At 43.2% G+C, this 27,762-nt stretch overlaps 1 protein-coding gene across 22 annotated transcripts in view; it reads right to left on the bottom strand.

Annotated features, from left to right (window-relative positions):
• LOC140409166 (transcription factor 4-like) overlaps positions 1-27,762 on the bottom strand; it is an 818,430-nt gene that overhangs the window by 365,460 nt on the left and 425,208 nt on the right. For all 22 annotated transcript variants that reach the window (XM_072497371.1, XM_072497372.1, XM_072497388.1 and 19 more), the window contains one exon: positions 16,989-17,027. In XM_072497371.1, the coding sequence (XP_072353472.1) occupies positions 16,989-17,027 (39 nt within the window). The remainder of the gene's footprint in view (positions 1-16,988; positions 17,028-27,762) is intronic.

The raw sequence follows: 27,762 nt of genomic DNA, 5'->3' as shown, positions 1-27,762 counted from the left end.
GGGTCACTCTCTGGTGAGCACCACACACATGCTGCAGCACATCAGCTGGACGCAGGGCCTCCCGAGGGTGTTGACGGTCAGAGGGCTGCCCAATACCATGGAATTGCTGTCGCCCAGACAGATGTTGCGACCTGGAAAAGGTGACCCCATCACTGGAGCAGAAGCAGAAGCTGTCAGAATTTACAGGAGAAAGTGTCAGCAACATTCGGGCGCCTGTAAGTACAGCTGGAGAAGACAGCATCCCCAGTGAGTGAGCCCTAACAGTTCACCATCTCCCACAAACAACTCTCTCCCCCCCCCCCCTAACATATGTGGGCCTGTGAGATGGAATCTATAGCCTACATGCAGGGGTCATCCGGGCAGACAGTGGTTTGCTATCCAAAAGACAGGAGTCTGACTTTGTCCGACACTGAGGAGCACCAGAGCTCACCTCACAGCAAGTCATCATCATTCTCCGACCCGCAGATCCTGCCAACCCAGGACTATCATCCTGTGATGATGCTGCTTTGACCCTCGGAGGGGGGAGGGGAAAGTGCAGTAGTGGGAAGGAGTGGAAGGCCATGGGGGGGGGGGGAGGGGGAAGGGATGGAAGGGCTAAGGAGAAGAGAAGGGGCCAAGGGAGAGGCAAGTGCTGGGAGGCTCAAAGAACATAGATGTTGAGTTGGGTGGAGGTACCACCTGGCACAGGTGGCGCACAGTCTCCATGGTAAGCGGAGTCGGCGGCTCCTCGAACGACAATGTAGACGTGGCCTGATGGATGGCCAGCATTTGAGCCTCACCGGCTGGCAACTGCTGTTCTGGGGCAGTGGGTGGAGGGGGGAGAGAAAGAGAATATCAGCAAGATGAGGATTCCTTTGGCTATCGAATGCTAACAAGTGACATGGTCACCCTGCGTTGTACAGCTGCGCCACCCTCAACATGGTCCCCTGTCCCCCAGCCCCTTCAAGATGATGTAGCCCACTGCTTTCCTGTCCCCATCAGTGACTGGCAACCGGCCTGTGATGTGGGGAGCCTCTATCGTTACCACCCGTCCCTACCAACTGTAGTACCAGTGGCTGCCACAGCCGATGTTAGTGATAGGCTCTGTGGTCTTTGTCCTGTTTCTCTTAGTGGAGTGTATTGTGGGCCTCCTCACTGGATGAGTCTTGGGTTCTCCCACCAGAAAGGTTGCAACAGGTTGTATGGTGGAGACATTTATACTGTGCAGGCATGTGACTCTAACCTAAGAGACTGGTGTGCGGGCAGGTCCTACAGATAGGGTTAAATTGATAAGACACAGGTGCAGAATTAGGCCATTTGGCCCATCGAATCTGCTCCGCCATTTGATCATGGCTGATATGTTCCTCATTCCCATTCTCCTGCCTTCTCCCTGTAACCCCTGATCTTTACATGAATCAAGAAATCCTTTATTGATCACGAATACCATATTTATGCTGTTACCGACAGCGCTACAGACCAAGAGTTGGATGGTGAAATCAGCCAGAGTAGTTCTTTCTTAGAATACATGAGCTAGGAGTAGGAGTAGGCAATTTAGCCTCTTGAGCCCACTCCACCGTTCAAAACGATCATGGCCGATCTCATCCTGGCCTAAACTCTACCGTCCTTCCCTTTCTCCATAACCCTTCAACCCATTACCAATTAAAAATCTGATCCAAGTCCTCCTTAAATTTACTCACTGTCCCAGCATGCACCACACTCTGGGGTAGAGAAGTGCACAGATTCACAACCCTTTGGGGGAAGTAGAAGGGATGAGTGAATGGTCTGTGCGCTTAGCTGCCCTAGCTGCAGTGCGCTGTGGGGTTACAGAGACACAGACACAGACACACACACACACACACACACACACACCCCAAAAAGCTTCATCGGTTTGCTTATCTCTTGCCACCCCTCAATCGCCATGGCGGGTGGGTCCCACCTGTAAACACTTGCACCAAATCATGCCCATGTGATTCCTAGCTGAGCAGGGTGGAGCATAATGGGGCGGGGGGGGGGAAATCGGGCTTCCAGCCCATGAATCAGATTGAAATATATGCAAATCTTGGTTTTGCATGGTGCCGGGGCCACGGGACGGGAAGCTCGCTGCTCCCGCCGACAGAGGATCAGAGCATTGCAATGGCTTTGGCCCCCAGAGCCGATCTCCGTAACGGTGTCGGGCAATGGAGAATCCACCCCAAAGAATCGACAGAGAGATTTACATAGGTTGAGTTAGCGGGCAAAGAGTCAGCAAATAGAATTATTATATCCTCCAAGTACCGCAAAGAGAAATGGTATGCTGGTGCCACCCATCTGGATTTCTTACAAACACAATGCGAAGTTTATTTCCCCCCCGTAACCCTCAACTCCCTTGACAATCAGACATCTATCTAAATTAGCCTTGAATATAAGTCACCACTAGTAGTATATTACATGTATTACGGCACTGCCCATATAGTAGAGGTACATGGGTAAATCCCTGCCTGCTGGCTCCGCCCAGTAGGCGGCGTATAAATGTGTGTGCTCGCCGGGGCTGCAGCCATTCTGGTTCCAGCTACAGGAGGCACCACATCTTTACTCAATAAAGCCTTGATTATTCCACTACTCCTGTCTTTGTGGTAATTGATAGTACATCAATAAGCAATGGCCAAGTCTCCATTGTTCTCGGTGGAACAGAATTTTAAAGACTAATGATACTCACAGAAGAAATTCCTCCCCCTCTCCTTTTTAAATTGGAGGCTCCATATTTTTAAACTGTGTCCCCCAGTTCTAGATTCCCTGACAAGAGGGAACACCCTCTCACCATCTTCCCTATCAAGCTGCCTCAGTATCTATATGATACAAGAAAATCTACTCTCATTCTTCTAAGCTCCAATGAGTATAGGCCCAACCTGCTTAATCTTTTCTTACAAGACAGTCCTTTCATCCCAGGAATGAGCCTTGTAAAACTTCTCTGAACTGTTTCCAATGCAAAGTACCCAAAACTGTATACAGTAAAGTTATCCGCTCCGATCCTTCCAAACGATTGAAACTAATCCAGAGGACCACATTGACCCTGACTTATATTACTTGGCAGATATTTCTTGCAGGTAGTATCCCCACCCCGGTCAGAATAATCAAGCTGTATTTTGAAGGTACACAGTGAATCAGAACTCACTGGACAAGCCAACAACTTGTTTCACCGCTCTACTACCCTCTGGTAGACGAAGAACTGCCAAACATCTAATCTACTTCTTCCCTTTGTTACAATTATGGGGTTTCTAAGATTGTTCTGCTTTGGTATTATGTTTTAAATTTAGGCTGAAGTCTGTCTAATATCAGGTTTAGCTGATGAAACTGTCAAAGATTAAAAGAGAGCCTAGATTGCTCTACTGGGAAGAAGGTGTAAGATGTTTACACTTAGACAACAGCAGCTTGTGTGCCAACAGCGGATAAACTGTGAATCTCCAAAGACCCAGAAACAAACTGCAACTCCCTTCCTAAAAGAACTCTGGCTGTACTTGCAATACATGGACTGCTGTGGTTCAGGAAGGCAGCACACCACCACCTCCTGAAGGACAATTAGGGAAGTGTAATACCCAACGACACCAAGATCCCATGAACAAGTATAAAAGTGATGAGGATGTCAGGTTGTAAACAGTTGGGCTTTAAACTGCCCATTTTCTTTCAAGATAAAAGAGAGTTCAACGCTCATTAGCTAATTAGCCTCTGCCTAGATACAAGGCCTGTATGATTCACGTTTGTGGGGTGATGGGCTTTGAGGTTGAAAGGATAGAGAGGAAGCCACGATGACATCAGATTACAGGTTTTCCCAAAACATCACAGACAGGTTAGTCTGCCAGGGTCTGATAGACTGAGAGCAGCAAGAGGTCAAAAGTCTCTATGGTTCACTGCACCAGATTGTGGACAGAAGCTCCTGCTAGGATTTAAAAAACATTTGTGAGGAGTTAAAAAGAGACTGTAAAATTCACCTAGCTTGTGCTGGAGGAAGGATCACCAGTAATACTCACACTATGAGGGACAGTTCTAAGATTAGAAGTTACCAGGCTTAGAAAGGAAAAGAAGTAAATCCCTGGGAACAAAGAATAATTTTGGATTATTCTGAGAGAATTGAATATCTACTTATAGGATAGTATAACGTATACCTCTGAATTGTGTTCTTCGATTGTGCTACAAGTAAGAAGGGGCATGCTGTTCTGTGTTTTAAAGTATAAATTGCCTCCAAAGATAGTGTTCCGTCAATAATGCTTTTAGAATTTTGTTCTAGTGAAGATCTTAAGACTTGACATTTTGTCATGTCATCCTTTCAGCTATTAATAGGAAGTTCAAAACTCTTTTTAAAGGTTATCAGTCTCTACAGGGATCGTAACACCTTGCGTAATCTATACGCATTATCCTTGATCTTCCACATCCCATCAAATTGAAAGAGTTTTTCAGTGTGCACCTAATTTAAGTATCTTCATTATTTCGCAGAGATGTTAAAACAACCCTGAATTTACATGTCGCTAAATTATATAAAAAATCTTTCCTTAAGCCTATTGAGTCGCCAAAGTTTCATTAAAAAGAAGGCACACCAGGACAGAAATTGCCAAGATGTATATAAGAACCACATGTACTGTAAATATTAAACATACAGTACAACTGTGTAAAAATTGAAAATACCACTAAACATTTTTCAAAAAAAAAAGGGGAGTATTTCTGGTAATTCTTCTCTGAACATTTGCATAAGCCACTATACTATCCATCATGTGAAGAGACCAGAACATGACCCAATATTCTAAATGAGGTCTGACCAAGACTATGCTCAAGATAAAAACAGTATGAATCTGTATTGAATAGTCCCATAAATGCATTCCAGTACGCTATTTGCTTTGGCTTTAATTCAGCTTATTGACGTTCTGTCTGTGTATCAGAAAATTGAGGGCTCGAGGAAAATGTCAAGAGATCAAACTCAATCTAGACTGCTATTCCATGGCAGCAATCAGGCAATAATTCATTGTTGCAGGTGCCACCTTTCAGATTATAAATTGAGCACTAGTTTAGTCTGTTCTCACAGTCCAAGTTGATAATAAAAACCTCATGACACTGTATGAAGAACTCTTGGCCAACATTCCTCCCTCGACTTACATCACCGAAAGAAAAACATCGAGATAACTGGTTATTATCACATTGCAATTTATTCACCTTGTTGTGTAAAATGATTGTCACCTTTTCCTACATAGCATTTGGAAGTTACTGGCAAAATTTGATCAGAACATTACAAGCCTTACACTGATTCCCCAAAGACAGACAGTATTGCAGGGTGCTACCTGGGCATCTTATGCGGGGTTTGTTCAGTGATATCATTGAAGTACATCTGCAAGGATGAAGGGCTCGTAAATCCATGACACTGTTTGGTCCCAGGGAATTGATGTAAAGCTGCGCTAAAACGGCATTATATGAAATAATTTCCCCTACTCTTTGTGCTTCAAGGATAACTACAACCGAGTTAGTGTTAGGGACACTATGTAGCATTCTTGGGTTAGAAAGATGAGAACTCAGCCACACCTAGACACTAGTAGAATTGTACTCAATTATGAAGTTCTCTGCAAGTAATAGTCTCCGTCTAAGCTCACAAATGAGGGGAGATCACGGAGGAAATAAACTTTTGGGTAATGGATATTTATAAACCAAACAGCCCAAGTCACCTTTTAAATTCAAACTTCCCTTCACACGAACCTTTAATACTCCCATTAACTAGACTGTCTGTCTAATGTGAGTTCGCTGGCTCGGTCTTGTCTATCATGTATAATCTTTGCTTCAGAAAATGATCTATTCTATAGTGTCTGATCTTGAAGAATGATGAAAAAAGTGCTAGCAACTCCAATTCGTTTTAATACAAAACTCTCTTTTTTCTCTGGATGATCTTAAAATGTTCGCAAATTACAGTTCAAGGCTTGCCGTAACTGAACTTGTAAACACTGAGAACCATAGAGCTGTTAAGCAACAGATGTCATTGTGTATATATTATATATATATATGTACACACATAAAGAACAATACTTCTCTTGCAAGCAATGTACTTACAATGGGAATTACACATTTTTCCAGGTTTTTACAATCCCTCCAGCTGTGCATGTATATTACCTAATTAACTGCTGGAGAAGTGGCACTGCACAACACAACGCAGAAAAGAGGTTGAGGCAGCACCTGCACTTGCCTAGAAGGTACACCATTAAACAGAAACCAGTAAGTACAGACTTCGTGCTTACTTTGCCAATCTAACCGAGAACATTGATACCAATGCTACAAATGGCCTTACGTTGCCTGGACAATGAGCTCCAGCCAGAACAAGGGAAGGGCCAAGTTAAAAAGGGGAAAACTGTTGACCAATCTTTCATATTGGAAACGACTGGCATGAAAATGCCAGGTGGAGATGGAATTGGCAATGATTTGTTCTCGAGGATTAAATAGTCTGTCGACTATCATGCTCAAAGTTCATTTTTGAACAACCACTCAGAATATTACCCTTGCAAGAACAGTTGCTTAAAGAGACAAGATGTGAGAATTGGGAAGACAAAGTGGCTATCAGGAGATGTTTATTGTGCCACTATTCTGCCAAAGTGACAAGGATTTCTCCTGCCCTCCCAAAGTATGCAATGACTAGTGGTTGGCTGAAGATGCACCGAAATGTAGCAAAGTATGAAACGATTAGAAATAGGAGCAGGAGTAGACCATTCAGTCCATTAAGCCAGATCCACTATTTAAGAAGAGATTCATGACTGATCTGACTGTGGCCGTAACTCCACTTTCTTGTCTGTCCCCCATTACCTTTGACTCCCTTATCAATCAGAAATCTGTCCAATTCGCCTTGATTATATTAAATGACCCAGCCTCCATTGCTCTCTCTATGGAGAAGAGTACCAAAGGCTAATGATCCTCTGAGACAGGAAATTCCTCCTCAACTAGTAGTGTGTCACAGGGATCAGTAGTAGGGTCTCAACTATTTACCCCTTATTTTAAGCTCTGTGCCCTAATCCTAGAGTCCCACATGAGGGGAAACATCCTCTCAGTATTTACCCCTCAGACCCTTGCATGTTTCAATAAGATCACCTCTTCTCATTCTACTCATTTTCATCTGTTTCAGCCCAACCTGTTCAACCTTTCTCCAATACACAACTCCTTCATCCCAAGAATTAGCCGAGTGAACCTTCTCTAAGCTACTTCCAATGCAAATATACCCATCCTTAGACGATAGGTGCACACAGTACTCTTGTGTGGTCTCACCAATGCCTTATACAGTTGCAGTAAGACTGAACCATAGAATTCCTACAGTGCAGGAGGACATTCGGCCCAGCAAGACTGCACCGACCCTCTGAAAGAGCACCCTACCTCGGCCCATACTGTCACCCTATCTCCATAACTCCACCTAACCTACACATCTTTGTATACTAATGGCAATTTTGCATGGCTAATCCACCTAACGTGCACATCTTTGGACCATGGGAGGAAACCAATGCAGCAACGAAGAGTTTTGTGAGAGCCACAAAGAATCCAACACAGGTTAAAAAGGGGAAAACTGTTGACCAATCTTTCATATTGGAAACGACTGGCATGAAAATGCCAGGTGGAGATGGAATTGGCAATGATTTGTTCTCGAGGGTGAAATAGTCTTGTCGACAGGAAATAATTTTATTTACAAGAATATGTACACAGGGCCAGTAGTTCACTACTGGTTCCCTCTCTAGCTGGTACTACACTGGTCAGCTCTAATCATACAGCTGCACTGCTAATGATTGCCCCACCTTCCATCTCATTGGGGGAGCTCATGTACCATGGGGTAACCAAGTGTCCCCAGCCAATAGGATCCGGGCAGGTGAGAACATCCCCTCCCCCACCCCCCAAAAGTCCGATGCATCTGCCGAAGACCCTGGCGAAGGAGGGCGTTGGACTCTTTTGACATCAGGCGGGCGTCATGTGCACGAGGCGCTGGATCAGTTGGCGTTTAACGACAAGACGAATGGCTCTTCCAAGATGAATGCTGTAACAGCTGCTGTGCCGTGGAACCAAGGGCTCCCCGTCGGAGGCATCCTGTGTGTCCATCTCGGAGTCGAGAACCTCCATCATCTTGGCATCCCTAGTTTCCTGGGGTTCTGTAGTAACCAGAGTGTGCCGTGAGCCAGAGGGAGATCTCATGGATGAGCATCCAACATATCTGGATTCTGTATCCAACAAAAAAATCCAAGGAGGTGGCTTCAGCAGTGTAGACAGTTATCCAATTTTAGTCTTCATCGCCAGTTTTCTGAAGGCCACGAAGAATCCAGCATGACTTTGTAAAGTCAAACAGAAAGTAACTTTATTTACAAGAATATGTACACAGGGCCAGTAGTTCACTGTTGGTTCCCTCTCTAGCTGGTACCACACTGGCCAGCTATTTATACAGCTTCACTGCAAATGATTGCACACCCCCCCCCCTCCCCCTTTCATTGGGGTGTTCATATTCCCCAAGTACCATGGGGTAACCAATTGTCCCAAGCCAATAGGATCCAGGCAGATTATAACAGGGAGAAAGCGCAAACTGAATACAGTTACCAAAACCGGAATTGAATCAGGTCCCTGATGCAGTGAGGCAGCAGTGCTAACCACTGTGCCACCATGTCACCATACGTTCCTGTATTTAGGCTCCACCCCCCTTTCAATAAAGGTTAATACCTCATCTGCCTTCCTAATTACTTGCTGGACCTACATTTGTGCAGGGACATCCAGGATCATCTGTACCTTGGCATTCTGCAGTCTTTCTCCATTGAAATAATAATCCGTTTTTCTATTCTTCCAGCCAAAGTGAACAATCCCACATTTTCCCACTGTATACTCCAACTGCAAAAGTTTTGCCCACTCACTTAACTTATCTATATCCCTTTACAGACTCTTAGTATCCTCCTCACAATTTGTTCTCTTAACTATCTTTGTATCCTCAGCAACTTTGGCTACAGTGCAGTTGATCCCTTTGTCTAAGTCATTAATGAAGATCGTAAGTAGTTGAGGTGCCTGCACAGAACCCTGTGACACTCCTCTAGTTATAGAATGAGTGTAGCTCCAACAACACTCAAGAAGAACAATACTATCCAGAACAAAGCAGCTGCTTGGTCTGTACCCTATGCACCTTAAACATTCACTCCCTCTGCAACTCATGCATATGGCAGCAATATGTACATCTACAAGGTGCGCTGCAGCAACTAACCAAAGTTCCTTTGACAGGACCTTCCAAATGCATGATCTTTACCACCTTGAAGGACAGGGGCAGTAGATGCATGGGAACAGCCACCTGCAAGTTCCCCTCCAAGCCACACACCATCCTGACTTGCAACTATATTGTCATTCCATCATTGTCATTGGGTCAAAATCCTGGAACTCTTTTGCCAGCACCGTGGGTGTTCCTGCAACACATAGACTGCAGTGGTTCAAGACGGCAACACACCACCACTCTCTCAAGGGCAATTAGGGATGGCCAATAAATGAGAATAAGACCTATAAAGTCATGCCCACATCCCATGAACAAATATTTTTTAAAAGGTACAGCTCCGTCTTTCCCCAGTACTGGTGCCAGTGCCCCAAGAATCAAACTCATTTATCCAAAACAACCTTTGAGTCATGCATCCAACTCTATGATCTCATTTACCATGTGCCAATTTGCTCTTGGCCCGGTGAGTAATCCAGAGATTATTAGCCTCGTGTCTCTGTTTTTTAACTTGAGCCCCTATCTGCTCATACTTCATTCGTCTGATCTATGGCATTGGTATCCATCAGTGTTCAAAATTCGCAGAGAAGTAGTCGGATTCACCCTCTGAATACCCAAAGATCCATCAAGAAATCAATGACAGAAGTGTCAAATGCGTGAAAAGTCAGAATCTGTGAGGAACTGCTCCTGCACTCTCAGGTTCCTGCCCTCCTGTCCTTGCTACCCCTCAAAGAGACAGAACCTGTCTTTGGAGGAGCAAGAAGAGCAGGAGGGAGGGAACGTTTGATTGGAGAAGCTAATTGGAGCAGTTATTCTGGCCACTACCAATCACCTTGAGAGGAGGCTGTTTTGAAAGGAGGGATGATCAACGGCTTCTGCACACCAAAAACTGTATCAGGTCATTCAAATGCAAACCTCCTAAACACGTGTTCATCCAGAATCCGGGCACCGGGCACAAGTCCCTAAATCCCAATTCGGGACAACCAAAAGTAAAAAATCTCTAAAATCCATGCTAAAACCCTGACCCAATCTCCCAAAAATCTAGATTCCAAGTCCACAAAACACTGATCCAGTGTCCCCCAAGCCTGGATGTGGACCGCTCACTACTGGACCCTCAACCTCCCAGACCCCCAAAACCAGCACTTAGAGCACCAAAAGTCGAGACCTGACCACCATACAGACAAAACCCAAGCTGAGGACCTGGAACCTCCAAAATCCAGGCCCTTAACCACCAAATTTTAAATGTCCAAAACCCTGACCTCCAGAAATCCTGGACACAGTCTGCCCATAACCAGATAAAGGCAAATTATTATGGATGCTGGAATCTGAAACAAAAACAGGAAATAGTGGACAATCTCAGCAGGTATGACAGCATCTGTGGAGAGTAATGGGAGCTAAAGTTTTGTGTCTGGATGACTCTTTGTCAAACCAGCTTTGACAAAGAGTCATCCAGACTCGTCACATTAGCTCCTTTATCTCTCCACAGGTGCTGTCAGACCTGTTGAGATTGTCTAGTATTTTCTGTTTCTGTTGCCCAAAACCAGACGTGCGCTATCCAAACATTGCACCACCCAAAACCTGGAGCAGGATACCCCAAATACAGATCTCCTAAAACCTAGAACCAGACACACTACAACCTGAACGCAGTCTTCCCAAAAGGACCAGCACATATTGGAACAAGCCACAATCCAGACCGGATTCTGACCTCGACCCATTGACACCAGGACTCATACCTCCAAATCTTAAACCTAATTCCAGAACCACAATGTCAGACCAAAACCTGGACACAGACCCACAAAATCCAGACACAACAAAACCTGGACTCAGAACCCCCCAAAACATACTTCAGATATCAGACTGGGGAAATTTATTAAATATATTTCAGACAGTAACCATACCTCTCTACCTGTTTCTATATATGGGTACAGAGTGTCCATTGCAAAAATCATGGTATGGAGTTGTGGGGGCAGTGGAGGGGTTGGGGCGGGGGGGGGGGGGGGGGGGGGGGGGGGGGTTATGGTTGGTGAGTTAACCACCTCCATAAAGTGATGCATACCTTTAACGTAACTAGAGTGCCTCTGCGCTCGGGGTTTCAATCTGTGTCTCATTAAAGTATGGATAATCATGAGAAGGTGCATGTGCTTGAAAATAAATGTGAAGTATCAGTGGTTTAAACCACATGACAATCAGCTTGATGCTGCCAAATTAACGTGTGCATATTCCCCTTGTTGCACAGTTGGGCCTTTAGGAGGTGTGATGATATGCGCTATGTTAAACACGACCTCCGGCCAGTCGGTGGCATTGTAAACCCATCACGTCACCATGTGAGTTGGGAGTTGGTCGTGCTAGAGATAAGACGTATTTGCAGTAGTTCCACCATAGTTGTTCAGTGTTTGCAGTAGTTCCATAATAGTTGTTTATATTTTATTTATCCTAGTTATCTGACCACGCAGTTATTCTACAATAAGTTATTTTAAACTACATGTTCTGTAGTTCATCATTCACTTTGGCCAGTTGACAGAACATGACAAGAGGTAGTATCCCGACAAGTTTGTCACACTTTAAACATAACCATTAAGCCCATTGAGCTTGCCCCATCATTTAATATGATCATGGCTGACTCTGTGCGACAATGCCACTTTGCTGCCTGCTCCCCTTATCCCTCGACTCCTTGAGATAACAAAAACCTGACTTTCTGAGCCTTAAATATATTCAGTGATGGAGCTTCAGCAACACTCTGGGGTAGAGAAATCCAAAGATTCACAACCCACACCATGGGCCTAAATGGTCAGCTCCTTATCCTGAAACTGTACCCCCTACTGACTGACATGCTGGCTACTTCCAGCATTTTCTGTTTTTTAACAACACTTCCATTGAAGTTGGGGGAAAAGACAAATGGTTCAGCTAACCTGTGCACTTGTTTGCAACTGCACTTTGTTGTTTTAATTGCAAATTCCTCCTCCTCTTTCCTGAAGCAACTGACCTTTGCTCCCCCCCCCTCCCCCCCCCCCCCCACTGTCTCACCAAGTGGCCAACCTACGTGTGTGAATCTGGTCAGTGGAGAATAATGTGAGTTAACTGTGGACCAACCCCATCCCCCATCTTTCCGTTTGGCTTTCCCCCAACATCAACACAATTGAACTTTCAATTGAGGTTCCTGCATGGCAATCAGGAGGAGGACTCTTAGCTAATTCTTCTCATTGTAGCTTCAATGTAAGAAGTCCAGTAGGATCACCCTAACTGCTACCCAGCCAATTTACTGTGAACTACTATAAACTTAAGAGTTCTCTGCAGCTAAGTTTCATACTGGGTAGCAGATTAAAACTGAACCCACCAGAATAACAAGCTTTTCAGTTCAAGTATCTGTTATAAGTTTACTAGTTTATTCCAATGGTTTTTGCAAAAGCAGTTATGTCATGTGACAGCGAATACAATATATATAGGTTTCTGGATATTGCATTAAAGCACATATTTTTTTATTCGTTCATGGGATCTGGGCTCCACTGCCTGGGCCAGCATTTATTGGCCATCCTTAATTGCCCTTGAACTGAATGGCTTGTTAGGCCATTTCAAAGGGCATTGTGAGAGACAACCACATTGCTCTATGCCCTATTCCTCATCTCCACTTCTTTTAGTGATGAAGACCTCAGCTACAATGGCGTGGGTTAAGCTGATTCTATCTCCGGGCAAGATGTCCAACTGTGTTTCGTTAAAGAGCTTTTGTTCAGATCGTCAACTTAAAAAAAAAGACTTTTCCATAACAGGAAAATGAGCAATGATCAAACAAATTCCAGGTTCAAATCCTGCAGACTGATAAGAATTGAGTGACAAGGTTGTAAAAGTTCTTAAGGTGAAAGGTCAATGCTTACGGATAATCAACACTTCTCAACGAGCTTGTTTAGTAGGGGAAACCTGCATCAGATAGATAAAACTTTCTTTGCATGTTTTGAATGCATTAATGGTGTGAATTGTGTGTTCAAAGGTGACATGTCAAATCAGCGTGCAGTTGAACAGAGGTTTCCAGGATGACAATTCCAGCAGGAACCCAACATCCGATCAGAAAATGTTTCTTTCATATTAACCTAGTAACGGGAGCACTGTAATATGTCAGCTCCACACTTTTGTAGCACACAAGGGATTATAACTGTATCCACCACACAGTGGCGCTTTTCTTCCCTATGGCTATAACAGCGGCTGAATTTGTATTGGATAACGAATGCAAGCTGAGTAGCTCTCTGCTATTTCAGGTATTTAACTAAACTTCCTCCTGTGTATAACTGTAACAACTTTTCTAATTTCTGACATCAAGATGTGTGTTTATGTAGCATCTTTCATGACCTCTGAGCATCTCAAAAGGGCTAGAAAAAAAGCAATGAACCCTTCCACGTGAGGTCACTGCTGTAAAGTAGGAAGCCTTTAATAGATGCCATGTGTAAAAGTCAAGGTATTTGGAGTCAGGGACCAGGTAAAAAAGTGGATTGAAATATGGTTACAAAGAAAATATTGGCTAGGAATTAAGGGGGGTTCCTCAGACTGGCAGAAGGTTGGAAGTAGCATCTTGCAGTAATTCATGCTGAGACTACTGACTGATATTCAGCAAATAGATTGGCCATCTATTGGCCATGTTTTGTTGATAGCACATTTGCCTCTGATTTGCAAGGTTCCAGATTCAAGTGCCACTCAGTCTTGAACACAAAAATTCACGGTTGGCACACCAGTGCAGTGCTGAGCAATCATTGCACTGGCGGAGGTGTCGTCTTTTGGTGGAGACATTAAAGCGTCGCCCCATCTGCTTGTTCAGGTAGATACAAAAGAACTCTTGGCACTATTTCAAAGAAGAGCAGGGGAGTCATAACTTGGGGAGGAGAAGGCTAAGGAAATTTGTAGAGGTGTTCAAAGTCATGTGGTGTCTGGGTAGAGTAGATAGGGAGAAAACGTTCCCACTCGTAAAAGGATCGAAGATGAGAGGGCACAGATATAAAATGATCTGCAAAAGAAGCAAATAAAATGAGAAAAATCTTTTTCACACAGCGAGTGGTTCAGGTCTGGAATGTACTGCCTGGAGATATGATAGAGTAAGGGTTTGTGTGGGTGCTCGCGGGCATGTGCAATAGGAATGTGTGTGGAGAGGCAGGGGTAGGTATAGTTCCAATTTAGAGAACTGCACAAAAATACAGACGATACAACAGACTTGCAGAGTGAACAGATAAATGGCAAATGGAGTTCAATATGACAATGGGCGAGATAGTTATTTTTGGTAAGTGGAATAAGGAGGCTACTTATTCCTTGGAAAGTAAGAAATTAAATAGAGTGGAGGTGCAAAGATCGAGAAATACAGATACCAACATCACCATTGAACGGGCAGAGGAGTATTAACATGAGCACAGACTAGTTGGGCCAAAGTCGCCCGATTCTCTGTTGTAGATTCTGTGTAATTCAATGTAAAAGGAAATATGAAAAAGATACATGAGGTCCATTTTTCCCTTGTTGTGTTTCCTTCTTTGATTTTTTCCCCCAATGTGAGACTCAGAGCGCGAAGATGATGAGCAATCTATTCTAAGACAATGTCCCATTACAATCTAAAATAGTAAGAGTGAGGATGAAGTTTGTTGTTACATTCACGTTTTAATCCTCAAATTCTGGTCATACATCCAAAGCTGCTGGCTTACTCGTTTACCAGTACTACATCCATTCAAATGGTCACTTGCATTACTAGCTTATTGGCATGGTAGCACAGTGATGAGCACTATTGCTTCACAGCGCCAAGGACCCGGGTTCGATTGCCGGATTGGGTCACTGTCTGTGCGGAGTCTGCATGTTCGCCCCGTGTCTACGTGGGTTTCCTCCGGCTGCTCCGGTTTCCTCCCACAAGTCTCAAAAGTGCTTGTTAGGTGAATTGGACATTCTGAATTCTCCCTCAGTGTACCCGAACAGCTGTCGGAGTGTGGCGATTAGGGGATTTTCACAGTAACTTCATTGCAGCGTTAATGTAAGCCTACTTGTGACACTAATAAAGGTTATTATTATTATTATAACTACAGGGTATCACAGCCAACAATTTCCTAAAGCTATTTTTAAAAAATGTTATTATGGTACTGAAATACTGCCGCAGTATCACAAAGAATAAAATATATTGAATCCATTCTTGCCACTGCATTCAGTAAGACTTGGATTTCCAAAGGACATCCACTCGTCTCGAAAATGTACTAAAAAGGATTCACCTCATAAAGTTAACCTGCAATTTCCCAAACCAACAAGTTCACTCCTTAAATAAGATGAAGCTCTGGCTTATTCCTCCCCAAACCCATGACAAACATGGACCACTGCATGCAGAGTAAATAAAGAACCCGAGAAGAATTGCCATTAAAAATTTCAGGGTTGTCAATCATGCAATATCAAAGTACATTTGTAGCATTTAGAAATCAACGAGATATGTTCTGCACGATACAACAAGGATGGGCATTTTGAAAAATAATAATAAAAAATACATTCAGGCTGGAAACGGTACAGCGACTGACAGGTTTATATTTTAATTCTGTAAGCGTGCTGTCTAATTTTACTGTCCAATAGATCGATAAATCACAGGAGTGAATCTCAGTTACAATTATTCAAACACAAATTATTGCTCAGTGGAGAGCAGCCACGTGTAGCCTTTCAGAAACCTTTTAAAAATCTGCGTGATTTCTAACTCAGGTGAATAAGCCATCCTGGATACTCTTCCACTATCTGGAAGATAGCCAGTTAACGCACAGTTGTCAGTTCCAGTTGTATTCCCCCATCTCACAGTGTACATGTCTCCTCTGCTGTTGGCACCAGCCCATGGCAAGGTGCAGCTCCACACACATTTCAGTATCTTACCACAGCAAACGTTTGAGAGTGCGGACAATGTGCTTTATCACCTCTGTAGAGCCACCTCACCAAAGGATTTTAGCCTGCTCCCCTTTATTTTACAAATGACACGGTTTCACAAGGTGGAATGAGGTGCTATGACCACCGCAGATATTATTTACTGTGCAAGCCAAATCCCAGATGGAAACTTGTCTTACTGATCATAACCTTTTTCTTTTGTATTCTGAAAATGAGGAGAAATCTGCTGATCCCAGAAGCAAAGAATTCCAGTAACACTTTTGGGGATTTCAAAAATTAGGAGATTTATTGGTTTCTGGGTGACTGCTTCAGATTTTGCATCTTCTCCCAGCACAGAACTGGTCCCACACAACCAAAACAAATCAGCTCAACATCTTTCCTTCAATATCCTTTTCTTTTTAATCTCTAGTTATAATTCCCTCAGCACGTCTTTGAACTCAACTTTTCGAAAATATCAAAATCTTACATGTTTTCCTATTGCCTCCCCTTTCGAGTCAAATAAAATTTAATAACCTTCCTTTGTTCACTTATGAAAACTTATAAGTTGTAAAAGTTCATTACTCCCCTTCAAAATTTAACAGCTGAAAAGGCAAATCCATATCTATCTCCTAATGCAAATTTCTAAACCCCGCCTATTTATTATAATTCAATTTCACCTGAGCCTCTTATTAAAAACCTTTACCCCTTTTATTTCTCAACTTTCCCACACAAGTTGTTTCTTTTCGCCTTTCTCCAGTTTAATCAAATTATTTACACACACAGGCATACAACTTTCTTTACAGAGTAGCTCAATATAACCGCAAAATATTAAAAAAAATTGACAACCATCCTCACAAGAGGAAACAAACAAATTAAAACCTGGCTGTAGCAGCTGATGAAAAGGAAAGCAATACTTTCCAACCTTACTGGAGTTAAATTTAACAGGACTTACCTTTGATCGCATTCCTCTTCTCATGGCAGTCAAATGGAGCTAGAAAAAAAGTGGAAAAGAAGTGTTTAATTTTTATTCAGCTGCTTTTCACTACAAATTAATTCTGTTCACAAGGATGTAGAATGAGGAGTGTGAAAATGGCCATACATTGACAAGAACTTTGCATTTATCGCCCTCAGACTAATTCAATCTCGCCTGAAATACCAATCTGTCAATTTCCAATAGATTAAAATAGCAATGATTAATGCCAAAAATAACAGCCAAAGTTTTTTTTCCTGCCTTCCCAGCTTCTGTTTGTGGTAGAAATAAGAAGACGAGTGGCACAATCACCTTCCCTGTGCCTGCTGCACCATGACACATCTTTAGTACACACATTCCTTAGCATCTTTTGATGATGATTTTATATGCGGTGCATTTTTTGTGGAAAAATGGGGGGGGGGGGGGGAATGAGATAAGGGTCAATTAAAAGGGGGTGTTTGAGAGGGAAGAGCAGATTGGAAGGGAGAAAGTGATAGAGAGGAGCCAAAAGAAAGGCTGAGCTTGCAGGTTAATCAGGAGAGAAGAACCGTTTGTGGGGACAGGCGTGAAGAATGGAGTGGGGCATGACTGGGTCAACTGGAAGAGAGGGGGTGACAAGAGGGCGTGGTGGGTATGTTTTGATATGGAGAAGGCTCAACTAAGGACGGGAGTGACAAGGAGGGAAGGGCTGATTGGAAGGTGAGCGGAGGTAAGGGGGTGATTGGGAGAGAAGAACAAATCAGGTAAAGACAGCGATGGGATAATAATAATCTTTATTAGTGTCACAAGTAGGTTTACATTAATACTGCAATAACATTCCTGTGAATACTGTGAAATGAGATCAACGCTGCGATCAGTAGTGGGGTGGGGACGATGATGGGGAGATTGAATGGTTCTTTATGGATTGCAGGTTCAGCTGAATGTAAACTTCTTTCAGTTCTGAACACAGCTGACAACTCTATATCAACAGACATGAGGCCACTGCTTTGTATTTGCATAGGTGGCTCATAATATTGGAGGATTAGGTGCCTGTTTAGTATTCTAAAGACGGGTGCAAAGCTATCAAATTCGCGGGCCTCATATATACCATTCTTTCTGCTTCCAGTGGAGGAACTAAGTTTGTGACCTGCAGAGATTACCTGAAGTAACTTCACATTTTATGCTTGGTCTTAAATTGTGAAGATGATGGTCCCAGTGTGTAATCCAGTCACTAAATCAATGGGAAATCCCTCTTCTCCTCACTACATAAAAATTGATTATTTCTCGGAACAGTCAGAAAATCAGGCAGTTTCCATATAGGTGTGTTTACAATAGACATCTATCAGTATTTATTTTTAGATAAAAATTGCAGACAATTTTACTGTCAGTTTGATCTTATACTAAGCACCCCAGGTTCAATGAGAAAGTAGCTCAACCTATAAAATGGCAGCCAGAAAAATCTGTAGAGGACCTGAGAAGCAATTCTCAAGGTGTTTTTCAGCAACAGGCAGAGGGATCTCCCAAAGAGACAGGTACAAATACGTTTTAGCACAGGTTGCGGGGGAAGAAACACTCAAGTGAACACAGTGAACTGTGCAGATGACAATAAAACACAATATCCTAACAGTACAATGCCAGTCTTCATGACATGGAAACAGGATAGGTCAAAAATAGGACACAGAACAAAACAGATTAACCCCACCTTTAAGTCCATACACTTTTAAAAATTACATTCTTAACATGACAAGAGATGATTGTTACATTTCTTAAACCAATTTGATCTTTTGGTTGCCATTTAAATTCTCTTCCATTCTCCTCTTCACCCACTCCGAAGGGGAAGGAGTAGACGTTATATTAAGGCTCCCTGGCATTAATACAAAAAAAATCAGATACTGCCCAAGGGCAAACAAAGAAATAAAGTGAGAAAGGGGTATGAATGATGTGAAATTGACCTCCATTACTAGCCACATTTCATTTTTAATTACGAAAGTATAAATATCAAGAAACACATCGATACACAAATACAATACAATCAGAACTGCAGCAGAGTTGTCTGCCAACAATTTAACCCTGCGAGGACGTATTATCCTTGGCAGTTTATAAGCATTTACAAGCACATTCAGATCAAGTCTTTCTTAATAAAACAAAAGAGTAAACGAATGATGTCTGCATAATGGCAGAAGATTTTATATCCTGCATCTTCGCCATACTGAACTCAGGATTCCTTTCATCGTCGTCTACTTCAAATTGTTCTTTCCCAGGCTCATGAACTGCTTACCTATTTCAGTTTCCTCCTCTTACTGCAATCTTTTAAAACTCAAGCTTTGTGTCGCCTGAACAGTCCTTGATTTACTGCATCTCCTCTTCTATTCTCTTTGACCTTGATGATATCCTTGCTGGCACTTCAATTTTGTTACTTAAGTATTATAAAAGGATCGAGTTTTACCTTGGTGCAGAAACGCTGTTACAATCTTCAAAAGCTTAATGTGCCTTAAACGGGACTTTACCAAACTAAATGTTAAATCCTCATCAAACTGTAAATTTCCTTCTGCTTCACTGCGAAACGGCGTGCAGTGTATATTATAAATCACTGTGTCATTACAAACAAATCACAGACAGGCATGCTGCATACTTAAAAAGTCTTCTCACTTCCCTTATGAAAATACTAACTGTTGGGGAAGTTACGATTCCGCTGAAATAATCTGGTAAACCGACATAGTTAAATAATTCCTGTGATACTCTGTCGTGGTGATGGTGTAATCATTTTAACTGCATTAAGAAGTGGTGGCATACCTGTGGTGGAATAGTTATTTTGTTGATGTCTTCTTGTCATGCAGTCTATAATACGGCTACTAAAATGCACAGTTGGGGCACCGTAGCTTTGCACCAATATAAACTGTACTGTGCAACTGAAGAGTAAGGTAACGGAAGTGTACTTAGGCAAGTGGCGCCAAGCCAACTCCAGGCAGCAATTTAAGGTTGTGTGGGCTTTACACCTGATACAGTAGGAACTTAGTAACATGAGCAATCCATTCAGCCCCTGAAGCCTGTGATGTTGTTCAACTAAAACATGGCAAATCTGTACCTCAACTCTATTTCTTGCCTTTTCTCCATATCCGCTGATCCACTTACGGAATAAAAAAAACAAATTGAGCCTGCTTTCGAAATTTTCAATTTACCCAACATCCACATCCTTTTGTAGGAAGAGTTTGTTCGGCATAATAAAAGGTTTCCTGATTTCACTCCTAAATGGCCTAGCTCTAATTTTAAGGTAATGTCCTCTTTTTCATGGATTTCCCTAGCAGAGGGAATAGTTTCCTTGCATCTGTATTATTCAATTCCTTCATCACTTTAAACACTTCCAAATGCAAAGGAATACAAGCCAAATTTATGAAACCAATCCTCATAATTTTATCCTTTAAACCACTGGTTCAATCTGATGAATCTGCACTGCACTCCTTGCAAGAATCAATGTCTAATTTCTGCGCATCCTTCTTTGTGGACTAGATATTAGCGATTTATGTGCATGGAGACTCTTCACCCTCCACACATCCTAGGCTATCACTATTAAGAAAGTATTCTGTTTTGTTCTTCTCAGATCCAAAGTTGATCTCACAGGACTCCCACATCAGACTCCAACTATCATAGTTGTGCTTATCCACTTAGTATGCAATAATGCTCACTTTGGATTCCACCAGGGTCTTTCAGCTCCTGACCTCATTACAGCCTTGGTTCAAACATGGACAAAACATGGAGTCAATGGGAATCAGGGTAAAAAGTCTCCTTTGGTTTGAGTCATATTTGGCACAAAGGAAGATGTTGCGATAGTTGGAGGTCACTCATCTCAGCTCCACACAGCAGGAGTTGCCCAGGATAATGTCCTTGGTCAAACCATTTCAGCTGCTTAATTTCTTCTATCAAAAGTGGTGATGTTAGCTGATGACTGCACAATGTTCAGCACCATTCCCTATACCTCAGATACTGAAACAGTCCATGACCAAATGCAGCAAGACCTGGACAATATCCAGGGGTGAGCGGAGAAGTAGTAAGGAAAATCCATGCCACACAGGTTCCAGGCAATGACCGTCTCCAACAAGAGAGGATCTAACCACACACCCCTGACATTCAAAGGCATTACCATCGCTGAATTCCCCACTACCTACATCCTGGGGCTTACCATTGACCAGAAACTGAACTGGACTAACCATATTAATACTGTGGCTACCAGGGCAGGTCAAAGGCAAGGAATCCTGTGGCGAGTTTTTAATCTTCTGGCGCACTCCTCGCCACGCCCCGCGACTCCCCCCCCCTCCCCAAAAAAGCCTGTCCATCATTTACACTGCACAAGTCAGGGGTGTAATGGAAAATCGCCACCGATGTGATGGATACAAGGGCCTTTCCTGTGCTGTAGACCTCTATTACTGGAGGATAGCAAATGTTGTCCCCTTGTTCAAGAAGGGGAGTAGAGACAACCCAGGAAACTATAGACCAGTGAGCCTTACTTCTGTTGTGGGCAAAATCTTGGAAAGGTTTATAAATGATAGGATGTATAATCATCTGGAATGGAATTATTTGATTAGAGAAAGTCAACACGGTTTTATGAAGGGTTTGACGTGCCTCACACACCTTATTGAGTTCTTTGAGAAGGTGACCAAACAGGTGGATGAGGGCAAAGCAGTTGATGTGGTATTTATGGATTTCAGTAAAGCGTTTGATAAGGTTCCCCACGGTAGGCTACTACAGAAAATACGGAGGCATGGGATTCAGAGTGATTTAGCCATTTGGATCAGAAATTGGCTATCTGGAAGAAGACAAAGGGTGGTGGTTGATGGGAAATGTTCAGACTGGAGTCCAGTTACTAGTGGTGTATCACAAGGATCTGTTTTGGGGCTACTGCTGTTTGTCATTTTTATAAATGACCTGGAGGAGGGCGTAGAAGGATGGGTGAGTAAATTTGCAGATGACACTAAAGTCGGTGGAGTTGTGGACAGTGCGGAAGGATGTTACAAGTTACAGAGGGACGTAGATAAGCTGCAGCGCTGGGCTTAGAGGTGGCAAATGGAGTTTAATGGAGAAAAGTGTGAGGTGGTTCATTTTGGAAGGAATAACAGGAAGACAGAGTACTGGGGTAATGATAAGATTCTTGGCAGTGTGGATGAGCAGAGAGATCTCGGTGTCCATGTAAATAGATCCCTGAAAGTTGCCACTCAGGTTGAGAGGGTTGTTAAGAAGGTGTACGGTGTGTTAGCTTTTATTGGTAGAGGGATTGAGTTTCGGAGCCATGAGGTCATGTTACAGCTGTACAAAACTCTGGTGCGGCCGCATTTGGAGTATTGCGTGCAATTCTGGTTGCTGCATTATAGGAAGGATGTGGAAGCATTGGAAAGGGTGCAGAGCAGATTTACCAGAATGTTGCCTGGTATGGAGGGAAGGTCTTATGAGGAAAGGCTGAGCGACTTGAGGCTGGTTTCGTTAGAGAGAAGGTTAAGAGGTGACTTAATTGAGGCATACAAGATGATCAGAGGATTGGATAGGGTGGACAGTGAGGGCCTTTTTCCTCGGATGGTGATGTCTAGCACGAGGGGACAAAGCTTTAAATTGAGGGGAAATAGATATAAGACAGATGTCAGAAGTAGGTTCTTTACTAAGAGAGTAGTAAGGGCGCGGAATGCCTTGCCTGCAACAGTAGTGGACTCGCCAACACTAAGGGCATTCAAATGGTCAATGGATAGACATATGGACGATAAGGGAATAGTGTAGATGGGCTTTAGAGTGGTTTCACAGGTTGGCGCAACATCGAGGGCCAAAGGGCCTGTACTGCGCTGCAATGTTCTATGTTCTATGTTCTATTACTCATAGAATTTACAGTGCAGAAGGAGGTCATTCAGCCCATCGCGTCTGCACCTACCCTTGGAAAGAGCACCCCACCCAAGCCCACCCCCCACCCCATCCCAACCCCACAACCCAGTAACCACACACAACCCCTTTGGACACTAAGGGCAATTTAGCATGGCCAATCCACCCAACCTGCACATCTTTGGACTGTGGGAGGAAACCGGAGCACCCGGAGGAAACCCACGCAGACACGGGGAGAACGTGCATACTCCGCAAAACAGTGACCCAATCCGGGAATCGAACCTAGGACCCTGGAGCTATCAAGCAACTGTGCTAATCACTGCGCTACCGTGCTGCCCTTGACTCTCCACTTGCCGAAATGAATGCAGCTCCAACAACATTCAAGAAGCTCAACACCATTCAGGACAAAGCGGCCCACTTGATTGCTACCCCTTCCACAAACATTCAATCCTCCACCACCAATGCACAGTAGCAGCCAGGTGTACCATCTGCAAGATGCACCACAGGAACTCACCAAGGTTCCTTAGGCAGCACCTTGCAAGTGCATGACTGCTATCATCTAGGACAGGAGCAGCAGCTAACCGGGAAGGCTCCCCTCCAAGTCACTCACCATCCTGACATGGAAATGTATTGCTGTTCCTTCATAATTGCTGGGTCAAAATCCAAGAACTCACTCCCTAACAGTATTGTGCATGTATCTGCACCTCAAGGACTGCACCAGTTCAAGAAGGCAGCTCGCCACCAACATCTGAAGGGCAATAGGGATGGGCAACAAATGCTGCCCTTGCCAACAATACCCACATCCCGTAAAATTAATTTAAGTAACCTTTGCTTCTAAGTACACAACTTACAGTGCCATCTAACTTAGTGTCACCTATAAACTTGGAGACACAACTCCATCGTCTTTTAGCCCAAATATTGACATATACGATGAAAAGCTGAGGTCACAGTAAAGATCCCTGAAAAACTATTATCTGCAGTTTATATATTTAAAACAATTATAGAAAATCTGTGTTTTACTCCGTTTATATAATAAAAATTTAGAACATTCAAATGTGCTAGCTGTTCAGAACTGTAATTCTAATCTTTCATTGCAACAAACAACTTCACCTCTGCATTCATGATCAACACACATGCATACATACATATATATAAGCACACTACAAATATTTACAAATGATGGCAATTACTGGACTGTCAGCATCGGATAAATGTTAAGAGAGACATTTAGGAATCACCAAACCATTTAAACATGCAGAGAAGCTGCTTTTATTTTTCATGAGTGGCATGCAGCCAAAGAGATTGCAAAGTCTTTTATCTTAGAAAAATGAGAGGTCATCAATGAGTTGACACTATTGACCAGAGGTTTATAAAAGCAAAATTGTTTCAGCATGCCAACAAGTACGAGTGGCACGGTAGCACAGTGGTTAGCACAGTTGCTTCACAGCGCCAGGGTCCCAGGTTCAATTCCCGGCTTGGGTCACTGTCTGTGCGGAGTCTGCACGTACTCCCCGTGTCTGCGTGGGTTTCCTCCGGGTGCTCCGGTTTCCTCCCACAGTCCAAAGATGTGCAGGTTCAGTGGATTGGCCATGATAAATTGCCCTTAGTGTCCAAAAAGGTTAGGTGGGGTTACTGGGATAGGGTGAAGGCGTGGGCTTAAGTAATGTGCTCTTTCCAAGAGGCGGTGCAGACTTGATGGGCCAAATGGCCTCCTTCTGCACTGTAAATTCGATGATCTAAGTAAACACAAATAATTTTTACAGTTCGGAACTTCATTCTATAGTCAGTTAAATCATAGAATCCCTACAGTGCAGACCCATCAAGTCTGCACCGACCCTCTGACCTAGGGTCAGGCCCCCACCCTATCCCTGTAACCCCACCTAACCCCACCAAACTCCACACAATCACCCGAGGCTGGAATTGAACTCGGGTCCCTGGTGCTGTGAGGCAGCAGTGCTAACCACTGCACCACCGTGCCACCCTAAATATTTGTATCCGAAGGGAAAGAAATTAATGCACTGTTAGTTATCAAACAAAACACATACTAAGGGAGAACACAAAACAACTAGTGAATATTGAACATTAAATTAATTTCTGCCCACTGTAACAAACATTATTAGATGTCCCTAAGTGTACGTTGAGAAGGCAATCCTATCTTGGGTCCAGATGACACACATTAATGTTTATGATGCCAACTGACCGACTGGATTAAATTCCTGAGACGTCCCCTGCATCCTCTGTACAGAACATATTTACAATTATCTTGAATGTTTCTAGTGTCTCAGGGTATAATGCTCAGGCTGATAATTTCCCAAAACAGATTCTTGGAAGTACATGGTTGAACTATCAAACACAAATATGGGTGGGTTGAAGTTTTAAAAACCTAAACCTTGATTCTAGCCCACCCACATCCAGGGCTCCTGGGTGCAGGAGAAGAGACTCAGCAGCCAACCCACTCCCAGTTAAATAGATGAATGAGGCTGGCAGCCTTGGATTTATCGTGGTCTTCCTGGTATCACAGGCCTCAGGATTCCCGGCAGCTGAATTGAGATTAAGGCAACATCCATGCAAAAGAGGAGTCCCTTCCCGATGTTGCTCGTGGGCCAGGAGGAGCTGGCGTGTTTGTTTACAAGACGGTTTTGTTTACAAGATGGTTTCTTAGAACAGTAAATTGAAGAACCAACTAGAGAATGGGTTATTTTAGATCAAATATTGTGCAATAAGAAAGGGTTAACTGACAATATAATTATAAAGGAGCCGCAATGGAAGAGTGACCATAATATATTGGGAATTTGCAATACATTTGGCAATGATGTTGTTCAATCCAAAACTAGGGCTTTAAATCTAAACAAAAAAAAAATACAAACGTATGAGGGCCAAATTGACTGGGATGGATTGGAAAGCAACATTAAATGCCATGACAGTCGAGCCAATGAAGAATTAAAGATAAATACATGGGGGGCGATTCTCCGAGCCCCGCGCCGGACCGGAGAATGAGTAGAGAACAAGTTAGGAGAAAAGGTGAAATACCCTTGTTTTAAAGAAAAGTCTGTTTGACAAAATAATACAGGCTTGGTTATTTCTAATGATGTGAACCATCTGACAATATTCAAGGAAAGATAGAAAATGCACAAGTTGCACTAATGATCGGCGAATGTACAGCAAAATCACAGATCTGAGTTATAGTGTATCCCCAGTAGTGAAACAGAAACAACAGCTAAGAAGGGACAGAGAAAATGGAACTGCAGACCTTTGGTCTGACATCAATAATGGCAAAAATCTTTTATTGTCACAAGTATGAAGTTACTGTGAAAAGCCCCTAGTCGCCACATTCTGGCACCTGTTTGGGTAAGCCGGTACGGGAAATGAACCCGCGCTGCTGGCCATGTTCTGCCTTCCAAACCAGCTGTCTAGCCCACTGAGCTAAACTGGCCCAATAGTAGTGAAAATGCTAGATTTGACAAGAAAGGATGTGATAACTGGATACTTAGAACATAATGGTAGGATTGGGCAGAGTCAACATGGATTTGTGGAAGGGAAAACATGTTTGACAAACCGGTTGGAGCTTTTTGAGGATAGAATGAGCAGAACAGATAAGGGAGAACCTTTGGATGTTGTAAGGGCTTTTCCTGTTGATTCCCTTTTACTTTGTCATTATCATTTATTTATTTATTTTCCAATTAAGAGGCAATTTAGCGTGGCCAATCCACCTACCCCGCACATCTTTTGTGTTGTTGGGGTGAGACCCACGCAGACATAGGAATAATGTGCGAACTCCACACGCACAGTGACCCGGGGCCGGGATCGAACCCGGGTCCTCGACGCCGTGAGGCAGCAGTGGTAACCACTGTGCCACCCTGTCGTTATCATTTTTGATCTACGGATATTTAATGGACATATATATATACCTTTAGGTCGAGCAGAGGAAGTTGCAAAATAGTACACTGTGCTATGAAGATTTTGATTTTTGACAGAAGAACTTAGATTTTCTGGCACCTGAGAAGTTGGAGGGATTCGGTTCAATTGGATGGTTGGTAGCCAATGGATTGGCCAAAGGCTGTATTCTGCCCGGCAACAGACAGCAATTGGCTTCAGACAGGCGGGAGGTTTGCAAAGGACCCAAGAGGGAAACAGAATTCTCCTGGATGCCGAGAGAAGCTATGAGTTTCTCTCTCTCTTTCTCCAAAAAGGTTTCTTGCCTGCAGTTTCTGAATCCGCAGAAATCTTGTGATCCTGATGAATCTTCAGCGCAAATCATTACAGACTGAATGCAACAACCTCCCCAACTGAAGGCCTTGACACAAAATAATTAAAGTGAAAGACGTGCATCTGAACCCTTTTTACTCTTCATATTATTTTATCCTTTTACCCTTCGTATTATTTTTTCTTTCCACCCCTCTTTCCGCTCTGTGTTTGTCCGTCTTGTGTGTGTATATAGAGGGTAGGGCAAGTTAAATAGGGTGGTTAGGATTTAGATAATAGTTAATTAGTTGGATTTGCTGTCTATTTAAATTATAGTTATTAATAAAAATTAATTGTGTTTAAATTTACAAACCTGGTGACTGTTGTTACTGGGCAGCCAAAGTCCAAACGCTTTGGGTCTTTTCTAAGAATTGAATGTTAATTTCAATTGTGTTGCAGCTCCGGGTCAAATGGGGCTAGAATTGATCGCGCACTAGCCGAGGGTGTCGTAACAAAGTGGTGTGTTTGGGATTTTCAGAAGGCTTTCGATAAGTTTCCACAAGGAGGTTAGTAAGCAAAATTAGAGCATATGAGATTTGGGATAATATACTGGCATTGATTGAGAATTGATTCACAGACAGAAACCAGAGTAGGAATAAATGGGCCATTATCAGGTTGGCAGGCTGAGACGAGTGAAGTATCTCAAGGATCAGTGCTTGGGCCACAACTATTCACAATC

Source organism: Scyliorhinus torazame, chromosome 3 (genome assembly GCF_047496885.1).
Source record: "Scyliorhinus torazame isolate Kashiwa2021f chromosome 3, sScyTor2.1, whole genome shotgun sequence".
NCBI lineage: Eukaryota > Metazoa > Chordata > Chondrichthyes > Carcharhiniformes > Scyliorhinidae > Scyliorhinus > Scyliorhinus torazame.
This window is presented reverse-complemented; position numbering and strand designations above follow the sequence as displayed.